Below are 25,639 nucleotides of genomic sequence, written 5' to 3'. Positions count from 1 at the left end.
CGTGCACCTGACGGAAGCAGAAGAGATAAAGAAGAGGCGGCAAGATACACAGAAGCAGCTCTACAAAAAACCTCGTGACTGGGATAACTGCAACGGTGTGGTCACTCACCTAGAGCCAGACATCCTGGAGCGTAAAGTCAAGTAGGCCTTTGTAAGCATCACTACCAACAAAGCCAGTGGAGATAATGAAATTCCAGCTGAACTGTTTAAAATCCTTAAAGATCATGCTGTTAAAGTGTTGCACTCAATATAAAAGTGTTACAAATTTGGAAGACTCAGCAGTGGCCATAGAACTGGAAAGTGTCGGTTTTCATTCCAATCCCAAAGATGACAGCGCTGGAAAGTTCAGACTGTTGTACAGTGGCACTCGTTTCACACGCTGGCAAGGTGGTGCTCAAAATCCTTTAAGCTAGGCTTCAGCTGTAGGTGAACCAGGAACTTCCAGATGTACAAGCAGGATTTAGAAAAGGCAGAGGAACCAGAGATCAAATTGCAAATATTCGTTGGATCATAGAGAAAGCCTGCGGTAAAGCCTTTGTGCCGATTACAACAAACTGGGGAAAATTCTTAAAGAGATGGGAATACCAGACCACCTTACCTGTCTCCTGAGACTCCTCTATGTGGGTCAAGAAGCAAGAAGCAACTGTTAGAACCGGACATGAAACAATGGTCTGGTTCCAAATTGAAAAAGAAATATGTCAAGACTGTATATTGTCACCCTTGCAGAGTAATCACGTGAAATGCCAGGCTGGATATTTCACATGGTGGAATCAAGACTACCAGGAGAAATATCAACCTCAGATACGCAGATAACCATGTTAATAGCAGAAAGTGAAGAGGAACTAAAGAGCCTCTTGATGAGAGCAAAAGCCTGGCGGGAAACTCAGCATTCAAAATACTAAGATCATGGCATCGAGTCCCATCACTTCATGGCAAATAGAAGGCAAGAAAGTGGAAACAGTGACAGATTTTCTTTTTTGGGGTCTTAATATCACTTCAAACAGTGATTACAATCATGAAATAAAAGATGCTTACTCCTTGGAAGGAAAGATATGACAAATCTAGATAGCATATTAAAAAGTAGAGACCTCACTTTGCCAACAAAGGTCCATATAGTCAAGGCTATGGTTTTTCCAGTAGTCATGTATGGATGTGAGAGTTGGACCATAAAGAAGGCTGAGTGCTGAAGAACTGGTGCATTTGAATTTTGGTGCTGGAGAATACTCTTGAGAGTCCCTTGGACAGCAAGGAGATCAAACCAGTCAATCCCAAAGGAAATCAACCCTGAGTATTCATTAGAAGGACTGATGCTGAAGCTGAAGCTCCAGTACTTTGTCCATCTGATGCAAAGAGCCAACTCATTGGAAAAGACCCTGATGCTGGGAAAGATTGGAGGCGGGAGGAGAAAGGGAGGACAGAGGATGAGATGGATGGATGGCATCACCAACTTGATGGACATGAGTCTGAGCGAACTTCGGGAGATGGTGAAGGGCAGGGAGGCCTGGCGTGCTACAGTCCATGGGCTCGCAGAGAGTGAGATGTAGCTTAGCAACCAAAGAACGACCGCAATTAGTACTTTAACAGAATTACTCTTCAGAGACAGGCATCAGAGTAGCCTTGTTTGGGGTGGATATTGGGGGCTTTTTTGTTGTTTGTTTTTGATCGTGTGGCCTGTGGGAAATCTTAGTTCTCTGACCAGGGATTGAACCTGTGCCCCTTGCAGTGGAAGCTTGGAGTCTTATCCACTGGACCAAGGGAAGTCCCTAGGTGATGGGCATTGTTAAAGACAATTTTCAAGAAAAGATAATACCATGGCTGTCATTTGTGGAATGAACGAAGAGCAGATGCACATGGAGGTCAGCCGTGTTGTAAGGAACCTGCAGCTGGCCACAAAACTGGCTTTTCCACATGACAAGCTTGTTCCGATAGAATCCACTTGTGTGTCTGAGAATCATTTGTTCTGCCATCGTTTCTACACGTTCAGCTGGTCAGGGACAGTGAAGGCCTGGAGTGACAGCCCCAGGGTGCTCTGGAATCTGGGCTCCGAGTTGTGCACCGCTCACCACAGGAGGCATCCCACCCTTTTAGCTGTAAGTCTCCTTACAGAATATGAGTTCATAATGCTAAATTGGGCTACTTTTTCATTTAATACTGAAACTTTTGAACACTTGTTTAAAAATGTTTTGTTGAGGAGGCTTTGTGAATTAAAGCCCCAGCGGTTACGTATTTGGTTTAATGTACTTTGATGACTTGATATGAAATGTGGTCTTTTCTCCAGGGGTCTGTTCTGAGGACAGTGGCCCTGGGACCAAGCGTGGGGCTCCTGGGACTCCTGTATTCCTGATATCTGACTTGGCAGCAGGCAGTGCTCGAGGTTCGGAGCCTGTGACCCCAAACGTTGGGCGAGAGTTGCTGCTCTAACCTGTTTTTCCCTGGGGGTAGCGCCCCACTTCACGCCAAAGCGGTAAATGCCGTGTACCTGCAGGTGTGTAGTCCTGTGATCTTGTTCCCTGAAGCGGTGGCGGGATCGTGGTGGTGTGACAGTGGGCACGGGGAACTGAAGTTCATGGTGTGGGAGAGACAAGCCAGTCCTGAGCTGGAGCAGCTTCAGAACGGAGGGGCCCTTGGGTCCTTCCAGGGTCCCAGCGGCCACTGAGAGCCCTCCACTGAGGAGGGGGCGCCGCCGGCGGGGCGAGTCCTGCTTGGGCCTGTGGGCCAGAGGAGACGGGGCCCTGACGGGGCCTGGCCTCGGCTCAGGGAGGGTGCTGCCGGCCTAGCGGCGCGCTCCGCTGGCTTGGTGCCCCCATGGGTGCTGACAGGGTCTGTCTTCCCCGGTTCCTACCGTTCCTCTTCGCTGGTGAAATGTGCCCTGCCTCTCTGACTGCTGTCCTGGTGGTGGTGGTGTACCGCGTGACCTGGGCCTCCCTGTCTGAACTCCAGGTCATAGACCCATGGCCGGTGGTGTTAACTTGTCAGCATCTAACCTGACCACATGTGTGATACTCTGCATTCTGTGCTCTGGGTGATGTGGAGCCTTAAAAATTGCCAAGTGTGGAGACAGACTGTCACTTAGCTGACTGGGTTTTTTTTTTTTAATTTTGGCATCTTGACTCAGAAATGGTCGGGAAGGAGTTGTTTAGGAGTCAGTCTAACCTTGTGGCATACCTCAGTCACTATGGTTCCTGCAAGAGTCCTTGAGGAAAAAGTGTCTGAGCCAAAGTGGGTGTGCTTGCTACCCTAGGTCGTGGTTAGTGACCAGTGTTCCTGAAAGAGACAGGGACTTGTGAGTGGACGTGGTTAAGTATGAGGCATGGAGGAGGGTGTCAGGACGTAGGGTGCCGTAGTCTGAGGTCGTCTGATCAGCCTGGGTTAGGATCTCGAGAGCGGGGAGCCACACTTGTCGCACTCATGGGCCTAAACTGTTACCGCAGAACAGTAGACGCGGAGGCGAAAACCCGAGTGGGTAGTCACCGAGTGCCCGCGTGTCAGCTGTGCTTTTCCTTCCCTGGCGCCGAGCGTGCGTCTTCCGTCGGTGACACACCTCCACCGCAGCGTTTGCTGGTGTTGACGCAGTCCCGGTTTGTACAGTGACTTCAGGATACACGTAAATGAAGCTGTGGTTTGTCTTAGATGTTTGACTAGGACCTCAGACACACCTGTGTGAGTTAACGTGCTAGTGTAGCAGCAGAGCCAGAGAGCCAGTGTGAGGTGGGGTGATGAGATGTGGAAGGTGACGTGATAATACTAGGAATACTGGTTGCTGCTGCTGCTGCTAAGTCGTGTCAGTCGTGTCCGACTCTGCGCGACCCCATAGACGGCAGCCCACCAGGCTCCCCCGTCCCTGGGATTCTCCAGGCAGGAACACTGGAGTGAGTTGCCATTTCCTTCTCCAATGCATGAAAGTGAAAAGTGAAAGGGAAGTCGCTCAGTCGTGTCCGGCTCTTAGCGACCCCAGGACTGCAGCCCACCAGGCTCCTCCATCCATGGGAGTTTCCAGGCAAGAGTACTGGAGTGATGTGCCATTGCCTTCTCCGACTGGTTGACTAGGTACGTGTTTCACACTGTTAGAAAAGCCCTCATAGGGACTTCCCCAGTGGCTAAGAATCCGCCTTTCAGGGCAGGGAGTGCAGATTCAGTTTCTGGTCGGGCAACAGATCCCACGTGGTGCAAAAACTGAGCCTACACCACTGCTAGAGAGTCTGTGCTCTGCAGCTAGAGGCCCCGCCCCATACCAGGCAGGCCCCGCCCCATACCAGACAGGCCCCGCCCCATACCAGGCAGGCCCCGCCCCACAGCGTTAGCTCCCTCATGATGTAAGTTGATGCTGCGGCGGCTCCAGAGAATGTGCCCTGGTGAGAATGCCAGCCAGGCCTTTCCTGGTGAGCAGTGGGCGGGGGTTTAGAAGTCCTCATCTCAGAGAGTGCTGACCTTGTGCTTGTGTGGGGAGCTTGGCACGTCACTGCGGGCCAAGCCTAGGAGGCGGCGCTCGGGGCCGCCCCTGGACCTGCACTCTCAGGTCCGTCTCCGGGATTGTCCCCCGTCCTCATGTGCACAGGGCACCTGGGGGGGCAGTGTGGAGTGGCAGGCACACCTTTGAAGGAGCACTGGGGGGGACGGGGCGTGTTGGGGGCAGTGTTGGCGGGTCAGCGGGTTGTCCTGCCTGGGACATCCTGGTCCCTTTTCTCCTTCCAGTCCAGGCTCATCGTCTCCTGGAGCAGAGCTTGTCTCACTCTGCAGCTGAGGTCACTGCCCTTGAAGTGCCCGCGCAGCTCAGCGGTGTGCTGCTCTCGCTCGTGTGTCTCCTGTGTCTTCTCGGGCCTCCCAGTGTCCTCTTGAAGCCTTCTGGGAGCTCTTGCCTGCTGCGTTTCCCCTGGGGTGCTTTAAATGGGACATCAGAGCAGCAGCCCGTTGGCTGACACCATCACAGCGGAAGGCTTGCTTGGAGCACACAGGCTGTATGATCAGTGGACCCTGGGTTTCAAGTTGCATAAACCCCGAGGACTCAGCGCAGGCTGCGCCCCCGCGTGGCCGGCACGGGGGCAGTTCCTTGGTTGAGGGGCCGCCCTCGGGCTGGCGGCAGAGGTGGAGGTGGCCCGGCTTCCTGCTCCTCCCCTCCCCGGCCCTGTGTCCCCGGGCCCCGCCCACCTCCTCTGGCAGTCCCTTGCTGTCCTCACTGGCCCTGCCCAGCCCACAGTCTGGGCTGGGTCACGATGTTTTCCTGATGGTTCTGCCTGCTTGTGGCTCTGCTTTTATGGCCAATTGGCTGCTCAGCTTCAAAGGTGAGGAGAGCAGTGACTCCAGGTTTGTGTGTGGGGGGGGAGTCTAGCTTTTGATTTCCCACCTGAGAAACAGTGTCCCTGGGGGAAGGAATCCATGCAGCACGTGGAACAGTGATGTACACTGACCATGCTGGATTTGAGGACAGAAGGAAGGGGATGTGCTGTGAGTATCCCTTCTTCTAGAAAGGCTCTGGGAGAGACTCCTGGGCTGCTGGGTGTCCTCTCCACGCCCGGTCCCAGGCCCTGGGGACACTTGAACTCTGTAGGGTTTTTCAGAGCAGTTTGTGTCTCCAGAAGTCCGTGGAGACGGTGCTGGAAGAGGGTGAGAGAAAGCAGGTGCTGCCAGTGAGGGTTCTGGAGGCGCTGCTCCTTGGGGCAGAGTCCAGGGTTGCTTTGGTTTTGCTTTTTCCTTCGCTGTTTTCTAGAAACAAGCGTCCTGCGCTCCGATCCCAGAGAACATGATGTACAAAAGCGTAGCTTTTAGCGGTTGCCAGTGTGAAGCCGGTGGCACCCTCTGGGCTGGCCCTGACCGTGACCCCTCTAGCCTGTTGACTTGGTGCGCGCGGGGGCGCGTGTCCTGCAGGACAGGAATGCTCTTGGAAGCAGAACTGACCGGAAGGTCAACAGTGAACGTTTTCCTCCAAAATGGAAGCGGCCTTTTGAGTTTGAAGGTCGTTTGCCCCTGGAAAGATGACAGTAAGTGAATATGAAGAAAAGAAAGTCATTTGTGAGCCGCCCTCCAGGAGAGGCCTTCTGATCTGTGTGTCCCTTGCGTTTGCGCCTCTGCTCTGCTGGGGAGTCTGTTTGGGAAGACGAGCTGTAGGGGTGTCAGCCTGGCTCTCACCACCAAGTGGGGTCAGCCTGCACTGCTGAGTTCTGTTGCTGGAGCTCCAGCCCGTCCTGTTAGTACTCTGTGTTGATGGCGTACTTTCCAAGACGGTTAGGCCAGCTCACTGTCACTACTCTGTTTTGAAAGGATTGGGAGGGATTCTTGATCATTTTCTAGTAAGAAAGACAGAATGACTTCATCACATCCCCCCAAATCCTTGCAGTTATTTAAATAGGGAAGAACTTTTATCTTTATGGCAAGGCTTCCTGTAGGAGATATCTCTTCATTTATTCTGATTTTCTTTGTCTCAGTAAAATTTTTCTCATTTAGACCCTATTTCTGTTAACCTCTGCAGCAGTGGCTGAAGTTGCATTTGGAAGCTCCTTCAGAAAAGTGAATCAGCACAAGTCATAAAAGTGCTTTATACTTTTGACTCAGTAATCCCAGTCTTAAGCAGTTAATCCCATTCTTAATCTCAGTAATCCCATTCTTAAACATCTTGGGTTAAGATGGACAGAAACCTTTCCCCTGAGTAAGAATTTGACCTTTCATTGACTTTCTACCCCTTTGCCTGGGAACCCTGTTGAAGGCACATGAGCGCCTCTGTTGTGGGAAGCTTGCTTGTGGTCATGTGTCTGGCTTCGTGATGGCATCTGATGGGTGGGGAGGGGCTGGGCGTACCCGATGGGCCCCCAGCCTTGGGCTCCGTGGAGCACAGTGGCTCCTGTGCTGGACATGTCTCTTGTGGGGAGCCCCCAGGAATGAGGGCTCTCAGAGTCGGTGTTGAGGCCAGGCCGCCTCCCTGTGCCTGGGCTGCCTGCTGTGTGGACTGGCCATTTGGTCCTCAGCTCCGTGTGGCTGGCAAGGGTCTCAGGAGCCTGAGCGCCTACAAGACCTCCACCCAGCGGGCATTGCGGTGTCCCAGAAAAGGACCCCATGGGTGGAAGCTCAGAGGTATTGTCTAGGGCACTGTTTTCCCTAGAGTTTTGGTATGTCAAACAGAAGGTAGGAACGACTGTTTAAATGCTTAGTGCAGTCAGAGAAATATCAGACACTGAGACAGTGGCTGACCAGTAGTACCATGGGAGAGACAGTTCCAGCCTGTGTGCAGGGCCACACGAGCTTGGAGGGGCCTCCCGGATGCGCCTCAGGTGGGTCCCCAGGCCTGTGATGGGGTGTGCAGGGAGGAAGGGCACTCGGGGCCGCCTGCTACCTGTGAGCAGAACCGAGAGGAGGGAACGCGAGCTGTCGTGGGGGCAGCGAGGGTGGGGCGTGCTTCTTATGTCATCTTTCTGATGTTAGGAAAGAGCGCTTGATGCAAAGTGAAACTTACTGAACTCTGAGAATCGGTGTATTTCTTTGCAAAGTCATCTTCTTTTCAGTCCTTTCCTTAACCTGCCCTTTGCATCTGAAGCGTGTCCCAGCCATCACACTCTGATCTCCGCCCCTATTCAGCCCCAGACCTCCTGGTGAGACGCTTCAACTTTGGTCAAGGCAGTCCCTCGGGAGGCCGGTGGGGCTGGCGGTCTCATGGGTGATTGGAGATGCTGGGGCTGAACCTCTCACTGCAGGTAGGAAAAGCCAGCGCCAGCCTGGATGTGATGGAGAAAACGCTACAGGAAGGAGGCCTGGCGTGACTCGTCTAGTCCCACTCCTGACTAGCACGGGTGGGCGCTGCGTAGAAGGAACTGGGGGGTTGAGACAGCCTGCCCCGGGCTTGGCTGTGGGGCCTGCTCACCGCCTCCAGTTTGCCTCCCATCCCCACACTGAGCGGAGCTGCGGAGAGCCCTGCTCTCAGGGGCACGGGGCCCTCCCTCTAACCCTGCCCTGCAGGCACTGGCCGTTCTAGCCCTTGCCATTTCTTTTCGTGGAGCACAGCTGGCAGCCAGCGTCTGGAAACGGGGTGCGCAGTGGCCGGCTCTGAGTTCCCGCCGCGCTCGCTGCCTTCTGGACTCCGCTGTGTACTCAGCTCTGCACTCAGTGCAGGTTGGAACCAGTGCACCGGCATTCACTGAGCGCTGCCTGGGCTCTCGTCACTGTGCTGTGCGTTTTTCTCATCCACACCTGATACCCTTCCTCCGACCTAAGAGCTGTTTCTCCTTCTCCCAGCAGAGGGGTTGGCTGGCGTGTCCGAGGTCACAGCGCTGGGGAGTGTGGGGCCAGGAATCCCCTTCTTGAGTCACGGCCCTGTGGCAGGCAGTGCCGTCAGCCTCAGCCTTCAGGAAGCCAGGCAGGTGAAGAAGAGACCAAAGGCAGCTTTTCTCAGGCCCCATCTGGAGCATCTTGTCGGCCCAGACTGGAAGGACAGCACGCCCTCCCCGCTCGGTCCCGTGTAAGCCCCGAGGTCCCTGCTCCACTGACCGTGGGAGGCGGACGCCGCCCCTGCTGGTTCTGGTTGTCTCCATCCGGCCTTTCCGGTGTCTCCGGAGGAGGGGCCAGGGCTCGGGGTCCCCGGAAGGCGTGGGGTCCTTTCTGAGGACGCTGCTGCCTCTGGAGGCGGCGGCAGCCCCAGCCCTCCCGGGGGGTCAGCGCCGAGGGGTGCTCCTCGCGGTCCTCACGTGCGGCCCCGACACCAGTCCAGGGTCGGAACTGCTGCCCTCCTGCCACCGCTCTTCCCCTGAAGGCCTCTGAGGCACTCCTGAGGACCACGGGGCCCGTGCCCATAAGGAAAGTGATCCGGGGTCAGGCTGAGGCAGGGGGTTGAGCACCAGCGGGGCCTCTTCCATGCTCTCTGGTCCAGGCTCCGGAAGACTTCCGGAAGGGCTTTCTGGGGAAAGATGGTTTCAAGCTGCAGAGTCAAACGCTGTTGCTGCCAATATTTGATAACTCTCTACTGGGCACTGGGGATGGAGAATAAAATGGTTTAGACAGAAATCGTTAGGATAAGAGAGACGAATGTAACACATTAAAATGTCAAGTCTGCGCGTCCACTTGCGGGAGGATTTCTGGCTGTGCCGGGCCTCATCGCCGCACAGGCTCTTGCCCAGGTCGGAGCTCGGCTCTGGGCGCAGTGGTCACAGCTCCTGGGTTGTGGCTCAGGGCTCAGTTGTTCCACCGCACGTGGGATCTTCCTGGGCCAGGGATGGAAACTGTGCCCCCTCCACTGGCGGGTGGATTCCTAACCTCTGGCCCACCAGGGACACTCGTGAGGGTTTTTTAGAGAATGCAGACTGCACAGCCTGCGTGGTTGAGCTGCAGAGGCAGGACCGCGGGTGCCGAGGGCCAGCTGTGAGGTTGTCCACGGCCTCCAGCTGCGTGCAGGGTCCCTGCTCTGGAGACTGACAGGCGGCGGCAGGGGTAGACAGCAGTGGGGAGAGGCGGGCTGCTCCACGGTGGACGAAGGGCTCACCGCGAGGAGGCCTGTGTGAGCAGCACTCAGGCTCACCCACGCCGCCCCAGCGTCCCGGCGGCCGCGCGCTCCTGCAGGCTCCTCCGGGTGCTCCCTGGCGTGCTCCTGGCCCGGGTCCCGTGCTGAGCCTGCGCTCCATCCAGGCCCCAGGTGCAGCGGGGAGCCGGCTGGAAGGCTGGGGTGCGGAGCTCCCAGGCCGCGCCGGTGCATGTGCCAAGAGGGGGGCTCCCCTCGGCAGTTCTGTCCCGCTCACGTGCCTTCTCCTTCCTTCCAGCTTGAAGGATGACCTCGAGGAAGAAAGTGCTGCTGAAGGTGATCATCCTGGGAGACTCTGGGTGAGTGTCCCTGCACGTGAGCGGACACCCTGGTGGTGCTCTCGCGCTGGTCTCCACGGGGCCTGATCTCCCTGCCGTGGGGCCTGCTCTCCGTGGGGCTGGGTCTCCCTGCCGTGGGGCCCTGCTCTCCGTGAGGCCGGGTCTCCCTGCCGTGGGGCCAGGTCCCCAGTTTGGAGAGAATGGTGGCTGTTTGAACTCAGTGATAATTTGATGCGGTTCCTTTTTCCTGCTGGTGAGAGGAGGGAGGAGAGTTTCGCGTGGATTTGCTGCTGTGGGCAGCATGCCGTGCCACGCGGGAGGTTGGGGCGCACTGTGTGGCACAGGCAGAGCCCCGAGACACTGCAGGGCTTACAGGCCGCCTCCCGCCGTCAGTGTCGCGGCGAAGCGAGCCGCGTGCGCTTCCTGGTTTCCCGGGGCGTACGACAGTCGTGTTTGCACTATGCTGTCACCACTTACGTGTGCAGTGACCATGTGCCTGAAGGGCGTCGTACATACTGCACTTTAAAAATAATTTACTGCCGGAAAAGGCTAACCATCCCCTGACCCTTCGGTGAGTCTTCATGTTTTTGCAGTAGTAACATCAAAGATCACTGATCACAGATCATAACAGAGTAATGATGGGAGAGTTAGAACTACTGCAAGAATTATCAAAAGGTGACACAGACATGAAGGGAGCAAACGTCACTGGAAAAGTGGTGCCACCTGACTAGCTTGGCACAGGGCTGCCACAGACGTGCAGTCTGCAGGAAAGAGAAAACACAAGCGGAAGGCACTTGCTGCAGAGCGCCTGAAAGTGAGGCCTGCCTGCACCCGCCTCCGGCTGGGCCTGCGTCTCCACTGACCAAGTAACTGCCTATTTCTGTGATCACTGGGAAGGCTCGAGGCGGGTGCGGGTGAGGTTTTTGGACTTGGCATCCGAAGTGACCCTTGAAAGCTTAGACTGGAGGCAACATGCTTTTAAAAATCATATAATAATGCAAGTGTGCCTCCTATGCCAAAGTTCTTTTTAAAAGGCAGTGATTTTCCTACCCTGGCTGGCTTCCTTAATCACCTGAGAAGCCTTTAAAAGTGAGCGTCCGCCCCGAGCCGCGGGCCCGCGCTGGCCGGCATCCGTACATCCACATACACGCTCCGTCCGTCTCCGCTCTCCCTGGACCTCCTCCCGCGCTCGCGCTCTCTGGTTCCTCTGCTCCACTGTCAGGATTGAAAGTGCTTTTCAGCCCGTTACGCAGACTTGCCTGAAGACAGACTTCCTGTCTCTTCCGCCGGAGACTCGGGCGCAGATGCCCGGGTGGGGAGTGCTGCCCTGGGCTGTGCTCCCGGGTCCTCTGCGGGTGGAGTGAGTGTTCGCCTTTGTGGAAAGGAAGGTGTTACCGGCCTGTCCTGCTGCCTCGTCACCCGAAGAGTCACCCTGGTCTCTTGCTGAGTTCTCTTACTGAAACACACCTCTGGGGAGCCTGGTTTGGTGGATTCCGATTTGGCGGAATATTGGTGCTTTTTCTGCTTCAGATTGTAAACTTGGTTTGGGCTTCCCTCATAGCTCAGTCGGTAAAGAATCTGCCTGCAATGCAGGAGACCCGGGTTCGGTTCCTGGGTCGGGAAGATCCTATGGAGAAGGAAATGGCTATCCACTCTAGTAATTCTTGCCTGGAAAATGCCACGGACAGAGGAGCCTGGTGGGCTACAGTCCATGGGGTCACAAGAGTCGGACGCGACTTAGCGACTAACCCAATGGCAGCAGACTGGCTGGCTGTGTGAATGTTTGCTGGGAGCCAGTGGCTTCCTCTGGCCACTACTCTCTTGGACTGAATAACCACCACCAAACGGAGAGACCCAAGACGGCAGAGACACTTGGGGACAAGTGGAGGGGTCTTCCTGCTGGAGCTTCTTTGAGAAGGAGAGCGTTTGCCGGCCTCCTTTTAAGGAGAGAAATGGAAACACGAGGCTCTGCCGGCTGCACCAGAGCTTAGAAGCGCTTCTCCGGACCTGAACCCCGCCGGTAGCCCATGTCCGTCCCTGGTGAGCGCGCATCGTCACTGGGTGACCTGGAGGCTTCTCCCCACTGGGAGGGGCAGGCCTTGTTCTCCGGCGAGACAGACAGTCCTTCCAGACTGCACGCGGCGGAGTCGGTGTGCAGGGCCGACCTGCCTGACTTATTGTGGTTTCTCTCCAATTTCAGAGTCGGGAAGACCTCACTCATGAACCAGTACGTGAACAAGAAGTTCAGTAACCAGTACAAAGCCACAATCGGAGCCGACTTCCTGACGAAGGAGGTGATGGTGGACGACAGGCTAGTGACCATGCAGGTGAGCGCCTCCCCTCTGCCGGCCCGGCCCGGCCGTCCAGTCTGAGCGCCTGCCTCTGTCTTGGCGCCGCCCTCCCTTTCAGATCTCACGGTTGTGTTCACGGGCAGCTCGCTTCCAGCGGCCTGCCAGATACAGCATTGGACACCGAGGGCGTCCTCAGCATCGTGAGGCACACCAGCAATTTTCCTTTTTTTCCCAAAGTTTGAATTTAACTGGCGTCCCTGCGTTTTGTTGTTTTGGTTAGTTTTTTGCTATAAAATTGGCTTCTTCATGTAGCACCTTAATCTGATTTCAGGGGCTTCCTTTCAACACTTGGGATAAACACGATTACCTCACGTGGCTCCTTAAGAGGCTTCACGTTCGGGGGCTTCCCTGGCGGTCCAGTGGTTCTGACCACGCGTCCACTACAGGGCCTGGGCCTGATCCCTGGGAAGGAGCTAAGCTCCCGCCAGCCTCGTGCGCTCACTCGGGGCTCTGCCGGCCAGGCCCTTCCGCCCCAGCGTCGGGCATCCCGAAGCTCCGGCTTTTGGCCCACTGTTGTGTTTGGGAGCCGCTGCCTCCACAGCACTTGAGCCTGTTCTCTGCCCTGAGTGCTGCCCAGGGGAGACCACGCGGTGTAGTCCTGGCCGACACCCGGCTCCCTGAGACGTCTGGACGGTACGGGCTGTGGTGGGAGCGTGTCCCGTGCTCCCGGGGCACGCACTCCTCCAGGTGGGGCCGACGTGGCTCCCACCCCACCGCATCAGACATGCAGAGGCGTGCAGGGGTGGGCAGGTTCCAAGGTGCAGACTTCCAGTTGTGCGGTAAACAGGCGGTAGGGGGTGGGTGCTCTCCAGGTGGCAGAATTGTAAGCGCTGGATGTTGTGGCGGAGCTCGTGTGACATGAACATACAAACCCAGGGTGGCACACCTGAGACAGACGTGGCATTGTGGTCGGCAAGGCCCCCGTGTGCGTGCGACTGAGGTCCGAGGAAGCCACGCTCGAGAGAAAAGACTTCTGGACAGCAGGGCAGACAGCGGGAGCTGGTGGCAAGCTCGGGCTCCTGCCACGGTGGTGCATGGATTCACAGCAGGGCCTGGCATTCTGCCCATCATCAGGACAAGAGTGGCCTACACAGGGTGGGCTCCGGAACTGAGACGCCGTTGGACACACAGACACACAGGGCTCTTGGGCCCTTGGAGGTTGTGGAAACGGGACCACAGGCCTCAGCCCCCAGAAGGGGTACAGCTGGCCTGTGGGGTGCAGGCTGGGGCTCTGCTACCCTGCCCCTGGTGGGGGACATCCCGTCTCGCTGTGCATGTCTCTGCTCTGCAGGGCACGGAGAACTTTGTCTGCAGGATCTGACATAAGCCTCTGCCACTCCTGGTGAGGACAAAGATAAGACCACCCTGTTGGGAGATGCACAACTTCCGGTTAGAAGATGAGCCCTTGAGGAAGTAGTGTGCCACAGAAAGCGCTCAGAGACCGGAGGCTTCTGGACGAGGGATGGAGACTGACGAAGAGGGCCCCTGAGAGATGGGATGTGGCCAGCCGAGAAAATGGAGACAGACTGCACAGGCCAAGCTCAGGTTAAACTCAATAGAGGGAACAGGGAGCTTTAGGATTGAGCTGAGCAGATCACCTCAAAGAAAACTGGAATGCCAGAAAGCAGAATGCTCAGAGCACTTGGGGAGAGGAGATGGGTGCAGGAACAGCAGGTGGACAGGTGAGCTCCTGGCCTTGCGCCCGAGGGCTGTGTTCAGGTCCTGGGCTCAGATGCTGCCTGGAGACCCCTGCGTCCCAGAGCAGGAGCAGACGGACAGCGGTGGTTCTCATAGCCACGAGGGCTTGCAGAAGGGAGGCCCAGCCCCTCCCGGCTCGGCGCCAGTCTGATGAAGCCCCACAGCTCAGATCTTAAGAGTTTCTGAAGTCAGTGCACCCGCTGAGAACCCAGGGCACTGAGCAGTCTGGAAACAGCACGAAAGAAAGTGTGGTCCTTGGGTTGAAACAGAAGGCTGACGCTCAGGCTTCTGCAGCCAGCTTAAAAGACTGGAAGTAAATGAAAACACCATCTCCGGACAAAGGCATCCTCATTCCAGGTCTTAAGGAATCCTCCCCTATTTTTATGGGTCTTCAGCAGCATGCCGAAAAAAGAGAGATGATTCACAGAGGGCAACACAGGGGAGACCAATGGAAACCTCCCTGGCGGTTCAGAGTGGTTTTTGTATTGAAAGAAATCAAGCCATCTCATCTATCTGCAGAGAAACTAAGCAGGTGGCATGGGTCAGTAGGGTTGCTGAAAATGAAGCACGGTAACCCAGAATTAGAAATTAGAGAGTGTTTAGCAGATGGGATACAGCAGATGAGGGCCGAAAGGAGAGTTACGGGAAGGGAGAAAAGGCAGAAACAGGACTCGGTGAGCAGCGCAGACTTGTCATTGTCTCTGAAGAGCGGGAAGGTCAAAGATGCGTATTTGCTAGGAAGTTTTCACGGTAGATGTGGTACGAATCCACGGATTCAGGGGAGCCCACGTTCCAAGGAGAAGACGGGAAAAACCATATTGAAAGAAAAATCTATTTGAGACAAACTTGAAAGCAGCGAGAGGAACAAGAACGACCTGGAAGTGCAGCGGCGAGGCTGCTCAAGGCTGCAGTGGGTCCGGCGACTGCGGCTTGTTCTCTGGGCAGGCTGCTCTGCCCTCGAGGTGCCCGGCTGCGAGGAGGAGGGCGCGCCTCCCTCGACTCTGTGCAGAGAGCCTCAGAGCCGCACTCTAGGCAGGGGGGAAGGTCCGCGATGCAATTGCAGCTTGCTGGTGTGACAGAAACGGGAGTCCCCTAACGCGGCCCTGTGCCGCTGGGCTGTCCTCGTGTGGGCTTGCTCTCTCCGGGCAGACATTGGTCTGGTTTTGTGCAGGAGGCCGTCCTCCCTGACCCGGCCGTCCGTGTGGCCCCGGCAGGTTGCCGTGTTCGCCAGTGCAGCGGGGTCTCAGGAGGCCAGGCCGGCTGCACGGAGGCTGGGCCGCCTCCTGCAGAGGCTGGTTCATTAGATGAGACGGGTGGCTCAGCCCACACTCCGTGTTGACCTAAAACCCAGCCCTTGAGTCCCGGCCGGTGCTGTGGACGTAGTTTTTACTTGGGTTGTGAGGATGGTTCAGTCTCCTGCTGTCCTGAAGCTAAGTGCTTTCCTGCAGACAGACAGACAGACAGACAGACAGAGGGTCCAGCAGGTGGTGACTGCTGTCAGCTGGAGGTAACTGCGTGCCTTCTGCCCCGGCACTGGGGCCTGTCCTGGGAACACTGGTCGTCCCTCCCGGCGACCCGGGCCCTGCTGGGGTCTGGGGCATCCAGGAGGTGCGTCCTGCATCCCGGCCTGGCGGGGCAGTGCATGATCAGAAGCTCTGAGAGCCGGGTGCCGCTGTGCCCTCGGTCAGCACCTGCCCTCCGGGCCGAGTCCTCACCACCTTGGCCTTCATTGCTCTCTCCCTCCCCTTCCCCTCCTCACACAGTGCTTTTCTTTGTCTTGAGATATGATAAAAAGAAGGGCGTTTTAAGGTAAATGTCATATACAGTAAGATACGCAAATGTAAAGAAATGTACGGTCGGGAGTTCCGTGCTGGCCTAGTCGTTAGGGCTTGTGCTTTCACCGCTGAGGCCCTGGTTCAGTCCCTGGCTGGGGAACTACAGTCCTGCCGGCCTCACGGTGTGGCCAAACAAAAGTAAACGTGCCCTGAGCAGACGCTCCCTGCGGGGAGCTCCCCGAGTGCGGAACGCCTAGGTTTTCGATGCAGCTTTTCCGTACGTACCTCCCTGTGTGACTTCCACCTGGATCAGGACCCAGGCTTGGGTCTCCGGGCTTCGGGCGCATGCACCCAGCTGCTGTCAGTCAGCATGCTCCGCGCACTCCCCGAGTCCTGAGGTGCTAGTCTCAGGGTAGCCCTGCCGTCCCCAGTGCCCCCCGTCCAGGGCTGCGCCCCCAGGAGTGATGGTGTGTCTTGGGCAGATTTGGGACACGGCGGGACAGGAGCGGTTCCAGTCCCTGGGCGTGGCCTTCTACAGAGGCGCCGACTGCTGCGTCCTGGTGTTCGACGTGACCGCCCCCAACACGTTCAAGACCCTTGACAGCTGGAGAGACGAGTTTCTCATCCAGGCCAGTCCCCGGGACCCCGAGAACTTCCCCTTTGTCGTGCTGGGAAACAAGATTGACCTCGAAAACAGACAGGTGCGTGCTGGCGATGGCCGGGTACTTGGTGGGGGGCTGCCTTTTAAAGGGGGCGGCGCCAGTGTTCAGGTTTGACTGGTAAAGAACCGTGTGCCCGGAGGATCACCCCATCTTTCTGTCTGCGTGTGACTCCTGCAGGGGAAGGGTACAACTAACGGGGGGGCACCTGGCCGCCCTGGGGTGGCGCCTGGCTCCCTGGGAGCAGAGCGGGGAGGGTGTGCGGGGTCGGAGCTCCCCATGGAGCGGCCCGCTGCCAGCCTCCTGGCTCCGGTCCGGGATTGACCTCTAGGCCCTGTGGGACCTCGGTCTCCAGGCTGCGGGGCAGACTTACCCTTGGTCTGGCTCACGCACTGCTGAGCTGAGGACAGCTCTGGGCGGAGGCCAGGGCCGCGGGGCCCCAGAGGGCCTGCCCAGCGCCCTGCTCTCTCGCCTGGGCCTCCTGCTCTGAGGTGCCCTGTGCACATGGAGGGTCTGTGCTGAGCGCCTCGTGGCTCTGGGGGTGCACAGGGGCACCATCTCCAGGCTGGCTGCTCTTGGGGACTGGGGCCCAGGAGGCCCGTTGAGATCCCCACACCACCCTCACGGCCATGACTCGGGCTTGTGGGCGCCTCTGCCTCTGACCCGGGAGGAGGGTTCGGTTGCCCTCAGCTGTCATCCTTGCGCTGCGGGGCCCTCCCAGATCCCTTGGGTCAGGAGGTGCTTTGGGCTTTGAGTAAAACTGCTCTGGCTTCCTTTCCAGTAGCATCTCTCTGGGGAGTGTAGACAAAGTTATTCTTAAGTATAGCCGAGTTTATTTTTGACCAGTCAGCTCTTTCCTAAATGAATTGGTTCTTCTCTCGTTCCTGAAAACAGGTTCGGGTGGGGAGTCAGGAAACAGGACGTGGCTGGGTTGGGGGCTCTGGGGCCTGGGTGTGTGATCAGGCCAGGGGCCCAGGCAGGTACGCTGAGCAGTCACAGGAGGGGCTGTAGACCTGGAGACGAAGCTCCCAGGCCTGTCCTGGGCCGGGGGCCCCTGCGGCCCCAGGAGCGGCAGGCACTTCTTCCCGGGCTGGCTGCCGCCTGCCTTCACAAGCTGCTTCCAAGTGCAGCTCAGGGTTGCGGGCTGAGGGGAAAGCCCAGCTGTATCGTGCTTAGCTGGCGCGGGGCTGGCGGGTGGTGGCCGGCGGGGGTCCCGGGGTTCTTCCGGTGAGATTCCTGCTTTTCCTGGCACCTGCGCCCTGCCTCTCCCTTCAGGTGGCCACCAAGCGGGCACAGGCCTGGTGCTACAGCAAAAACAACATTCCCTACTTCGAGACCAGCGCCAAGGAGGCCATCAACGTGGAGCAGGCCTTCCAGACGATCGCCCGGAACGCGCTCAAGCAGGTCGGTGTCTGCAGCATTGGCGCCTCCGGGTTCCGAGCCCCGGCCTGGCCGCCTCAGCCTGCACCTCTCCCTGCGGGCTCTCTGTGCAGCCAGAGGCGGTGGCGGGCCTTTGAGAGCGGCCCTGTCCCGCCGTCCTTAGGCCAGCTCCACGGGGCCGCTGAGGCCGCCTCGTGTGGGGCCGCTCTGCTCGGCATGCTCCTCCCGTTTGAGGGTACACTTGAGTTTGAAGCCCAGCTCTGCTGCCCGTCTTGGGATCTGGTCTAGTTTTTAAATCCTGTCTGAGTTGTACAATGAGACTGCCCGCTTCCAGGGCGTTTGTGAAGATTCAGTGAGGTGTACCAACTTCTGGAATTATCCTAAACGATCCTCATAAAGGTTAACCCAAAAGGCTCTAGGAATCGTCTTCCTTAGGCAAGGTTTCCTTGCATTTTCTCTGTGTTTATTCAAATGTTCCCCCCCCCCCCCAAATACTAGTGGCATCTTGTTGGCATGTGCCAGGTGAAGGCTCTTCTGACCCACAGCGGCAGGGCAGTGCTTTCCTCCCTGAACACTCCTGCCCCAGAGCAGGAGTCGCAGGAGTAAGACTGTCCAACTGGTAAGGTGGCCCCCGGCTGCCCCTGGGGACATCGGTGACCCTCGGTCCCGGCACCACAGTGGCGCCCTCGGCGCAGCGTCCACGCTCTGCAGAGGGGCCCTCGCAGCCCTCACCTGGGCCTCGGCTGTGCGTAGAGGTGGGGGGTGAGCTGTGTGTGGCGGGCCTTTTTCTCAGTCCCTCTCGCCACGGTGAGGAACCTGCTGGTGGGTGTGCCTTTCCCTCCGTGGGGCGCGCGCTCCCCGCGTCGGGCCCTCCCCACCCGTCAAGCTCTCCCTGCGTCAGGCCCTCCCCACGTTGGCCCCGCCTGCAGTCCATGTGCTCCCCGCGCGGCCTCTGCCCTCGCTGGTGGTGTCCTCCTCCTTGGCCGTGTTTGGTTCGTTATCCATTTAAACTAAGACTTTCACTCCAGGTGCAACCTTTTCCTCCTCCGTCCTCTCCCCACCACCCACCCCCCAAAAAAGAAACCTTCCTGAGGTTCTAAGTGAACTGCACTTCAGCTGTGTCAGCCAGCAGTGGGCCCGTGACAGACTCCACAGACCGCACGGCTCACGGACACACTTTTATTTCCTGTCGGTTTTGGGGCCACAGTCTGCAGTCCAGGGGCCAGCAAGTCCGATCTCCGCTGAGGCCTCTGTTAAGACAGAAAGCAGATGAGCGCTGGTCAGGGCTGGGAGCAGGGGGCGGGACAGGCCGCCGCTGCTGGAGCCGGCTCGCCTCCGGGCCGGGAAGGTCCTGATGGCGCTGACCAGTGAGCAGACGAGGCCACACGTGCACATGCTCACTCCTCAGGGAGAGGTCCTCCTTAAAATACAGGTAGTCCTGGGCGTGGTCGCGTGTACAGCACTTGTGAACAGAGTGGTTTCCCCAGAGGACCTCGACCCGCGTGTGCTCCGTGTCTAAGGGACAGGTGAATTTTTTCCCTAGGAAGTAGGAAGCTGCCCCTTGCTGGAAACACGTTAATTCAGCCCAAGTCCCCGTGAAGTGACCCCAGTCCCTGTCCTGTGGGCCCCACAGTGAGGGAGTTGTCCTGGGCGGGCCCGGCGTGTGCAGCCTTGGGGGCAAGCTCTCCTGAAGGCCTGGAAGAGACGGCATACAGACCTGGGTCCGAGAGAGGCGCGCAGGGCGAGCTCGCGGGGTGTGTGTGGGCCGGGGCCCAGACCCTGCCTTTGTCAGGCGCTGGCAGAAGCTCCCGGAGCGGGCACATGCGGGCGGAGGGCGTCAGCCTACCCCTCCTGCCGCTGCCCCGCAGCGTCCCTCGTCGCCCGCCTGGCCCGCCCGCTGCGGGGCCCGCCCCCCTGCACTGCGGGAGCGCGCCCGGCCCCGGCCCGCAGTCACCGCCTCTCTCCCTGCCCAGGAAACGGAAGTGGAGCTGTACAACGAGTTCCCCGAGCCCATCAAACTGGACAAGAACGACCGCACCAAGCCCTCGGCTGAGGGCTGCAGCTGCTGAAGAGGCAGAGAGCAGAGCGCACAGTCCTTCGCGACCGAGAACACACGTACAGGCCTTCTTCCACGAGCCCCTCCTCCACACAGACAGTCATCTCTCGCCCAGCTGCCCGGAGAGCCCAGCACACCGCCGACCCCGCACACGCCGCACCGGCCCCAGCGCCGCCCCGCGGGCCCGTGGCAGCAGCACTGCCGGCCGCGCACACCGCCGGGGGCGGAGTCTGCGCTGGAAGCTTTTCCTTTCGTCCACTGGAGAGAGAACTGTTTACAGTTAATCTGTGTCTAATTAGTTCTGATTTTTTTAACCGTCTTGTGGTCTTTTTACCCACCCCCTCCTGTGAAGGCCACCACGTGGGAAGGCTGGTGCCCTGCGCTCCATCACAGGCTCACACCCAGTCTGATCAGGCTGAGTTTTGTATGTATCTGTTAATGCTTGTTACTTTTAACTAATCAGATCTTTTTACAGTATCCATTTATTATGTAATGCTTCGTAGAAAAGAATCTTATAGTACATGTTAATATATGCAACCAATTAAAATGTATAAATCAGTGTAAGAAATTCTTGGGTTATGTGTGTAAGTCCTGTGATGCAGGCGTAGAGACCGAGGGCTGAACTTGGTCTGGCCCGCAGCGTGTTCAGCATCTCGAGGTGAGAAGCGCAGCAGGAGGCAGTATTCTGTACAGTAGACACGAGAATCATTACGCCTTTTATCAAGACTTCAGAGCCAAATGCTTTGCACCTCTCCAGGGGAGACTGTCCAGCTCCCTCTGCACCTAAATTTTCCAAGAGGCGATTTGCATAATACTTAGTGTGTGCAATGGAGAAACAGCTGTTTCAAGATTTAAAACTCTCATTTTCCCTTTTTTTTCTTTCCTGCTCCACACTTTAAAACTCCCGTTAGATTCGCATCCACGTCCAAGAGGGAGGGAGAGGAGGCCTCCCAGACCTGTCTAGCGACGGTACCTTTGTTCTAGAAGGCACTCCTCCCGGGGTGTGGCGTCCTCGGTGGGCACACCTTCCCCCGCCCCCCGACTCCCCAGTGGAGCCCCTGCGCCCCCGCTTCCTGGCGGGGCCACCCCCCACCCCCGCACTGTAGCCTGCTTCACAGAGCTCCCCTCCAAGGGCCTGCGTCCCAGGGTGTGGGCCAAGTTCTTCTGTAAAGAGATGAACGTGATGCCAATAAAATGTACCGAGAACAAAGACCGTCTGTCTTCGCCCCATCTTTTCCTCCAAGCCTGGGCTCGGGCGGCCGTGCAGCTGGTCGCCCTCACGGCGCTTTCTCTCGAGCGGCAGCCTCCTCCGTCCAGCCCCTCAGCACCGGCCCCTGGTGTGTGCCGTCTGTGTTTCTGATCGCAGTGGCGGGGGGACGCCTGCTGGAGAGCGCTGTCCCTGCAGAGGCGGGGCCGAGCGGCCTTTGGGTTTGTGGTGGTTTAACCCACGTGGTCACTGACACGTGGCCCTTGCGTGGTTCTGGGTTTCTGACTCTTGACAGGACAGGAGGGTTCGGCAGCAGGGCCCGCGTTCCAGCACAGATGAGCCACGCCGGGATGGCAGATGCCACGAGGATCAGTGTTACGAAACGGCCACATGTCGGTCGGTGGGAGAGTGGAGGCTGGCAGACCGCGCCTGGGGCTCTACGCGCCCCACGTCTCAGGTCCCCGGTGGGTTGCTTCCTCCGGCTGCTCTGGGCTCACCCCCTGGATGCTCACGACCACGACAGCACCCGTCAGGGGCACACGGCTCCCCGTGCTCCGGCCCAGCCTCCTGGGCTGGGCGTGGGGGGCCCAGTGGCCTCCCCTGGTGCCGGGTGGCGACGAGTGGACCCCGAGGGGTGCTTACCTCACAAACCAGGCTGTAGCCCTCTGGTCCTGACCGTGAACAAGTCGGGGAAATAGACTTGGACCTCTGACCTCAACCACCCCCTGAAACCAGTGATTATCCTTACAGTGTCCTAGCTTGTTTTTTAAATAGATATTTAATAGTGCTATAACCATGCATGTAAAAGTCACCGTTAGAATGAAAAGGTAAGCCAAAAGTAGGAGAAACTATTTGCAAATCATGTATCTTATGGAAACCTTGCGTCTACAATATGAAAAGTAATAACTTATTATGACTCAATAATAAAATGGGGAAAGACTAGAATTAAACATTTTATCAAAGAAGACATTCAAACTGTTTTCTAAGAATTAGAAGAAAATGTTCTCAAAATTGTTAGTCACTAGGAAAATGCCAATTGAAACCACGATGGAGGGACTGGACTTCCCTGGTTGAGGAGTCTGCCATCCAGTATCAGGGACTCGGGCTCAGTGCCCCTTCTGGGAGCTGAGAGCCTGCGTGCGTCCAGGGAAGCAGTCCCACGTGCTGCAACTGCTGAGCCCACACGCCACAACTACACCTGATGTAGCCCAATAAATGATAAACACATGCAGAGGAGTTTCACTACACGTGGACCAGGGTCACTATAATACAAAAGAATGCCAAGCCTTATGAGGACGTCAAGAAAATGGAACCTCCCCACAGTGCTGGTGGGGATGAAAATAGTACAATCCCCACTGGAAACATCTGCCAGTTTCTTAAAAAGCTAAACATAAGCTTAGCATATGACCCAACACCTTGACTCCTGTGAATCTCAGAGAAATAAAATCATACCCGCTCAAACCCTATCGGTGCTCTTGGCAGCATTGTTCATAACAGATGAAATACGGAAGCAGAGTTGGACGCAGCGGAGCAACTGAACTGAACTGATGGAAGCAACTTCACTAGCAAACGGATACACAAGTGCGGGAAGTCCGTGCAGCGGACATACAGAAACAAAGCGACGAGCAACGCAGATGCGCCTCAGCCTCAGCGGAGGGCGACGAAGAATGTTAGCACGCCGTGGGATTTCACGTGCAGTGTTCAGAACAGAAACATTTAAACTGAAGTCAGACCTGCGGCGACCTGGGGCTGAGGGGTGGGTTGGGGGCCTGGCTTCAGACAGGCTCAGTGGAGTTAGCGGGAGTGAAGATGTTCGAGTGGACCACGGTGCCGGCGCAACTCGATAAACTTACCAACTTACTGTAAATAACAACTAAAGTGTATTGGATCAAAAGTCTCTTCAATGAAGTTATTAAAATTATCTTTGGAAAATAAGTTTGAAGAACCATATAGACAGTCCCTTTACTCAGATACTGTTTGACGGTAGACCGCGCTTACAGTATGGCTCGCTCTGCACGCTCCTGCCCAGGCCAGCCGCACTCCGGAATGAGCTCAAACATAACTTCGTGGCCCTGAACCCAAGCACAGTCGGCCGATTTTAAGTCAAATTTGACTTTGAACTGACCTTGACTCACATCTCACTGACAAATCATCCTAAGCATGGTCCCCTTGAAATGACCTTGAGTCTGACCCTCCTCCTGACCCTGTTATATTCCAACTTTCAAGTTAACACTGAGCCCCACCCACTGTGACAAGCCCTGTCCAACCTGGGACTAACCCGCCTTAATGTCCCATCAGCCCAACATCATCTTACTTGTGTCCTGTGCACACACAGCTACCTCACCTAGATGTGGTTTTCCCTCAGTAAGGAGAGGTGGAGGCTGAACTCCACCACCGCAGTATCTTTTCCCGTGTTCCCACCAGGATTGCACGCGCTCTTGAGAGAAGCAAGTTTGCTCCAACAAGGAGTAACGTGCTTTTGAAGAGAATGGGATTTGCAGTGTTTGCACGAATGCAAATTCTTACCTGTCACACTCCTTAGATCCTTTGAACTTGCTCTGCTTCCAGGAAGAATGTGAATTGAGACGCGTGTGTGGTGCTGTGTCTACATTCATCTCCATTCCAACAAACAGGGAGGGAGTTCCTTTTGAGAAACAGCCAAGATCTGTTGAACTGGCACCGACACCGGCTGGCCTTGAAGGGCCTGTCACTCACTCACGTGCCCACGTCTTGCCCTAATCTAGGTAGACTTCATGCTTAACCTCAAACCGGATCTCTACCTTGAAACTGACCTTGAGCCTGACCCTGATCCAGTCTCTCACCCTGTGAAGGAGTGTGTGTTCCACATGAATTGCCCTAATTTTGCCCATAACCTGAACGTGTGGAATCTAGAGAACAAAACAGTAAAAACGCAAGTTCACAGGTGCAGAGAGCACAGTGGGAACCAGAGTCGGCGTGTGCGGTGAGCGTGGGTGAGGGGGTCAGGAAGTTAGGAAGGCCGTTACAGAGTCAGTCCTGGGCAGGTCACGTACAGCCCGGTGACTAGTTTCTAAATCTGCATGTGTAAAGTCACCGGGAGAGCAGACCCTAATATTCTCATCACAAAAGCTTCAGCGCACGTGACGAGGGGGAGTCATTTCACAGCACAGACAGTATCGAGTCATGACGGCCCAAAGCCCACAGCATGTTACCTGAGGGACAAACTCCGCCTAAACCTTGTGCATGACACAAAAATTAACTCCAAATGAATCATAAACTGTAAAACTATGAAACTTTTTGAAAAAACACAGAAAAAATACCTAAGGCTTGGTGAAGAACTCAAACATGGCTCCAAAAGCATATTCTATAAAAGGAAAAAAAAAATAAATTGGACTCCATCAAAATTCAAAGCTTTTTCTCTGGGAAAGCTATGTTTAAGGGGATGAAAGGACCCACTACACAGAGTAGCTCCCAGTAGCCCTGGTGTCCAGAGTGTTTACTGGGGCTCCGTTAATGACTGATGATGGCCCACGGAGCATCTCAGCCTCCGTGTCAGGATGGGGCCTGGGCTGATGAGCTGTTGGCCGTGAGCATGGGGTGGGGGGCCAGGGGAGGCCCCCTCACGCCTGGTCGTGCACCCTCATAAAACTGACACATGGGACACGGCATGACCCTCTACCTGGCCCCAGCTCACACTGCCGGACTTTCCCCGCCGGCCTCCAGCACTCACAGGTGGGGCTCCAGCCTCAGACCCACTGTGGCCAGCCCCACCCTAACCAGAGACACGCCTGCCACAGACGACGTGGGGTGCCTCCCGGAGACCACGGGCGAAGCCAGGCCTCCCTTGGGCAAGTCCACGTTCTTTCCCACAGACCAGGGGGTTCACCCGTTTGAAGCAGGTGAGCGCAATTCGCTTGAGAAGAGCGCCCCGGGAACTTGTCTGGGAACTAGGGGGGCGGGGGGATCTGCAGAAAGCACTCAGCATTCCGCCTCTAGACTGGACGCTCTTGTGACCACAGACCCCAGACTGGAGTTGCACACGCCCCACCTCCAGCCAGCCGCGCTCGCTGCAGACCTGCCCCCCAGTCCTAACTGGCCAGAGCCAAGCTCGTAATATCTATGCTGAGCTCCCGTCTGCCCTGAATCCGGGACTTTTTGTACATGGACAGACGCCATGGTTTGTCCAAGTCTGAAGGTCTGACAGCAGATCCTGACAGCAGCCAAGGGCCTCTGTTCAGTCCTGAGCAGGCTTTTCCTCCAGGTGCTGGGCTCGTCCCTGCACTCACCGCCAGCAGATGTGTAAGGCACGCAGTCATTCCAGCCCTGGTTAGGCTCTGTTCAGTACACTGGGCACAGTGTCACACGTTGCACCCTGGAAGCTGCCCGTCCATCTTTATTTCAAAAATCTGAAATGGCCAACATGTATTTAAGTTCAGTGTTTGATGGTGTGGTTTAAACATGAATGAAACAGTGCACACACCCCTAAAGAGTGTGCACTTCAGCAGTGCAGGACCCTCCCAGTGCTGTGCAACCACAAACACTGTTTCGAGACCATTCTCATCACTCTCTCACTCCCCACTTCATCATGTTTCAGTAGAAAATCGCATGCAGAAACATGGTCAAAAGGGTTCGTTTGTTTGGTTTTTTCTCGCTTAACTTATGTGGAACCCAAACATCAAAGCAATGAACATAACCAAGCTGGTGCAGATGATTTTCAAGGCTTGATGAGGATCAGTTCAGTTCAGTTGCTCAGTCGTGTCCAA

At 56.6% G+C, this 25,639-nt stretch overlaps 1 protein-coding gene across 2 annotated transcripts in view; it reads left to right on the top strand.

Moving 5' to 3' along the window:
• RAB7A (RAB7A, member RAS oncogene family) overlaps nt 1-20,900 on the top strand; it is a 45,981-nt gene extending 25,081 nt beyond the window's left edge. The window contains exons 1-6 of one of the 2 annotated variants that reach the window (XM_025272465.2): nt 5,261-5,279; nt 9,732-9,792; nt 11,972-12,098; nt 16,078-16,296; nt 17,530-17,658; nt 19,608-20,900. In XM_025272465.2, the coding sequence (XP_025128250.1) occupies nt 9,740-9,792; nt 11,972-12,098; nt 16,078-16,296; nt 17,530-17,658; nt 19,608-19,703 (624 nt within the window). In that variant the 5' untranslated portion in view covers nt 5,261-5,279; nt 9,732-9,739 and the 3' untranslated portion in view covers nt 19,704-20,900. Of the gene's footprint in view, nt 1-5,260; nt 5,280-9,731; nt 9,793-11,971; nt 12,099-16,077; nt 16,297-17,529; nt 17,659-19,607 lie in introns of those variants that run through there. The other variant, XM_006078848.3, reaches the window with a different exon arrangement.
• The last annotated feature ends 4,739 nt before the right edge of the window (nt 20,901-25,639 follow it).

This window comes from Bubalus bubalis, chromosome 21, assembly GCF_019923935.1.
Source record: "Bubalus bubalis isolate 160015118507 breed Murrah chromosome 21, NDDB_SH_1, whole genome shotgun sequence".
Classification (NCBI taxonomy): domain Eukaryota; kingdom Metazoa; phylum Chordata; class Mammalia; order Artiodactyla; family Bovidae; genus Bubalus; species Bubalus bubalis.
The sequence above is the reverse complement of the archived record's forward strand: the minus strand, read 5'-3'. Positions and strand labels throughout refer to the sequence as shown.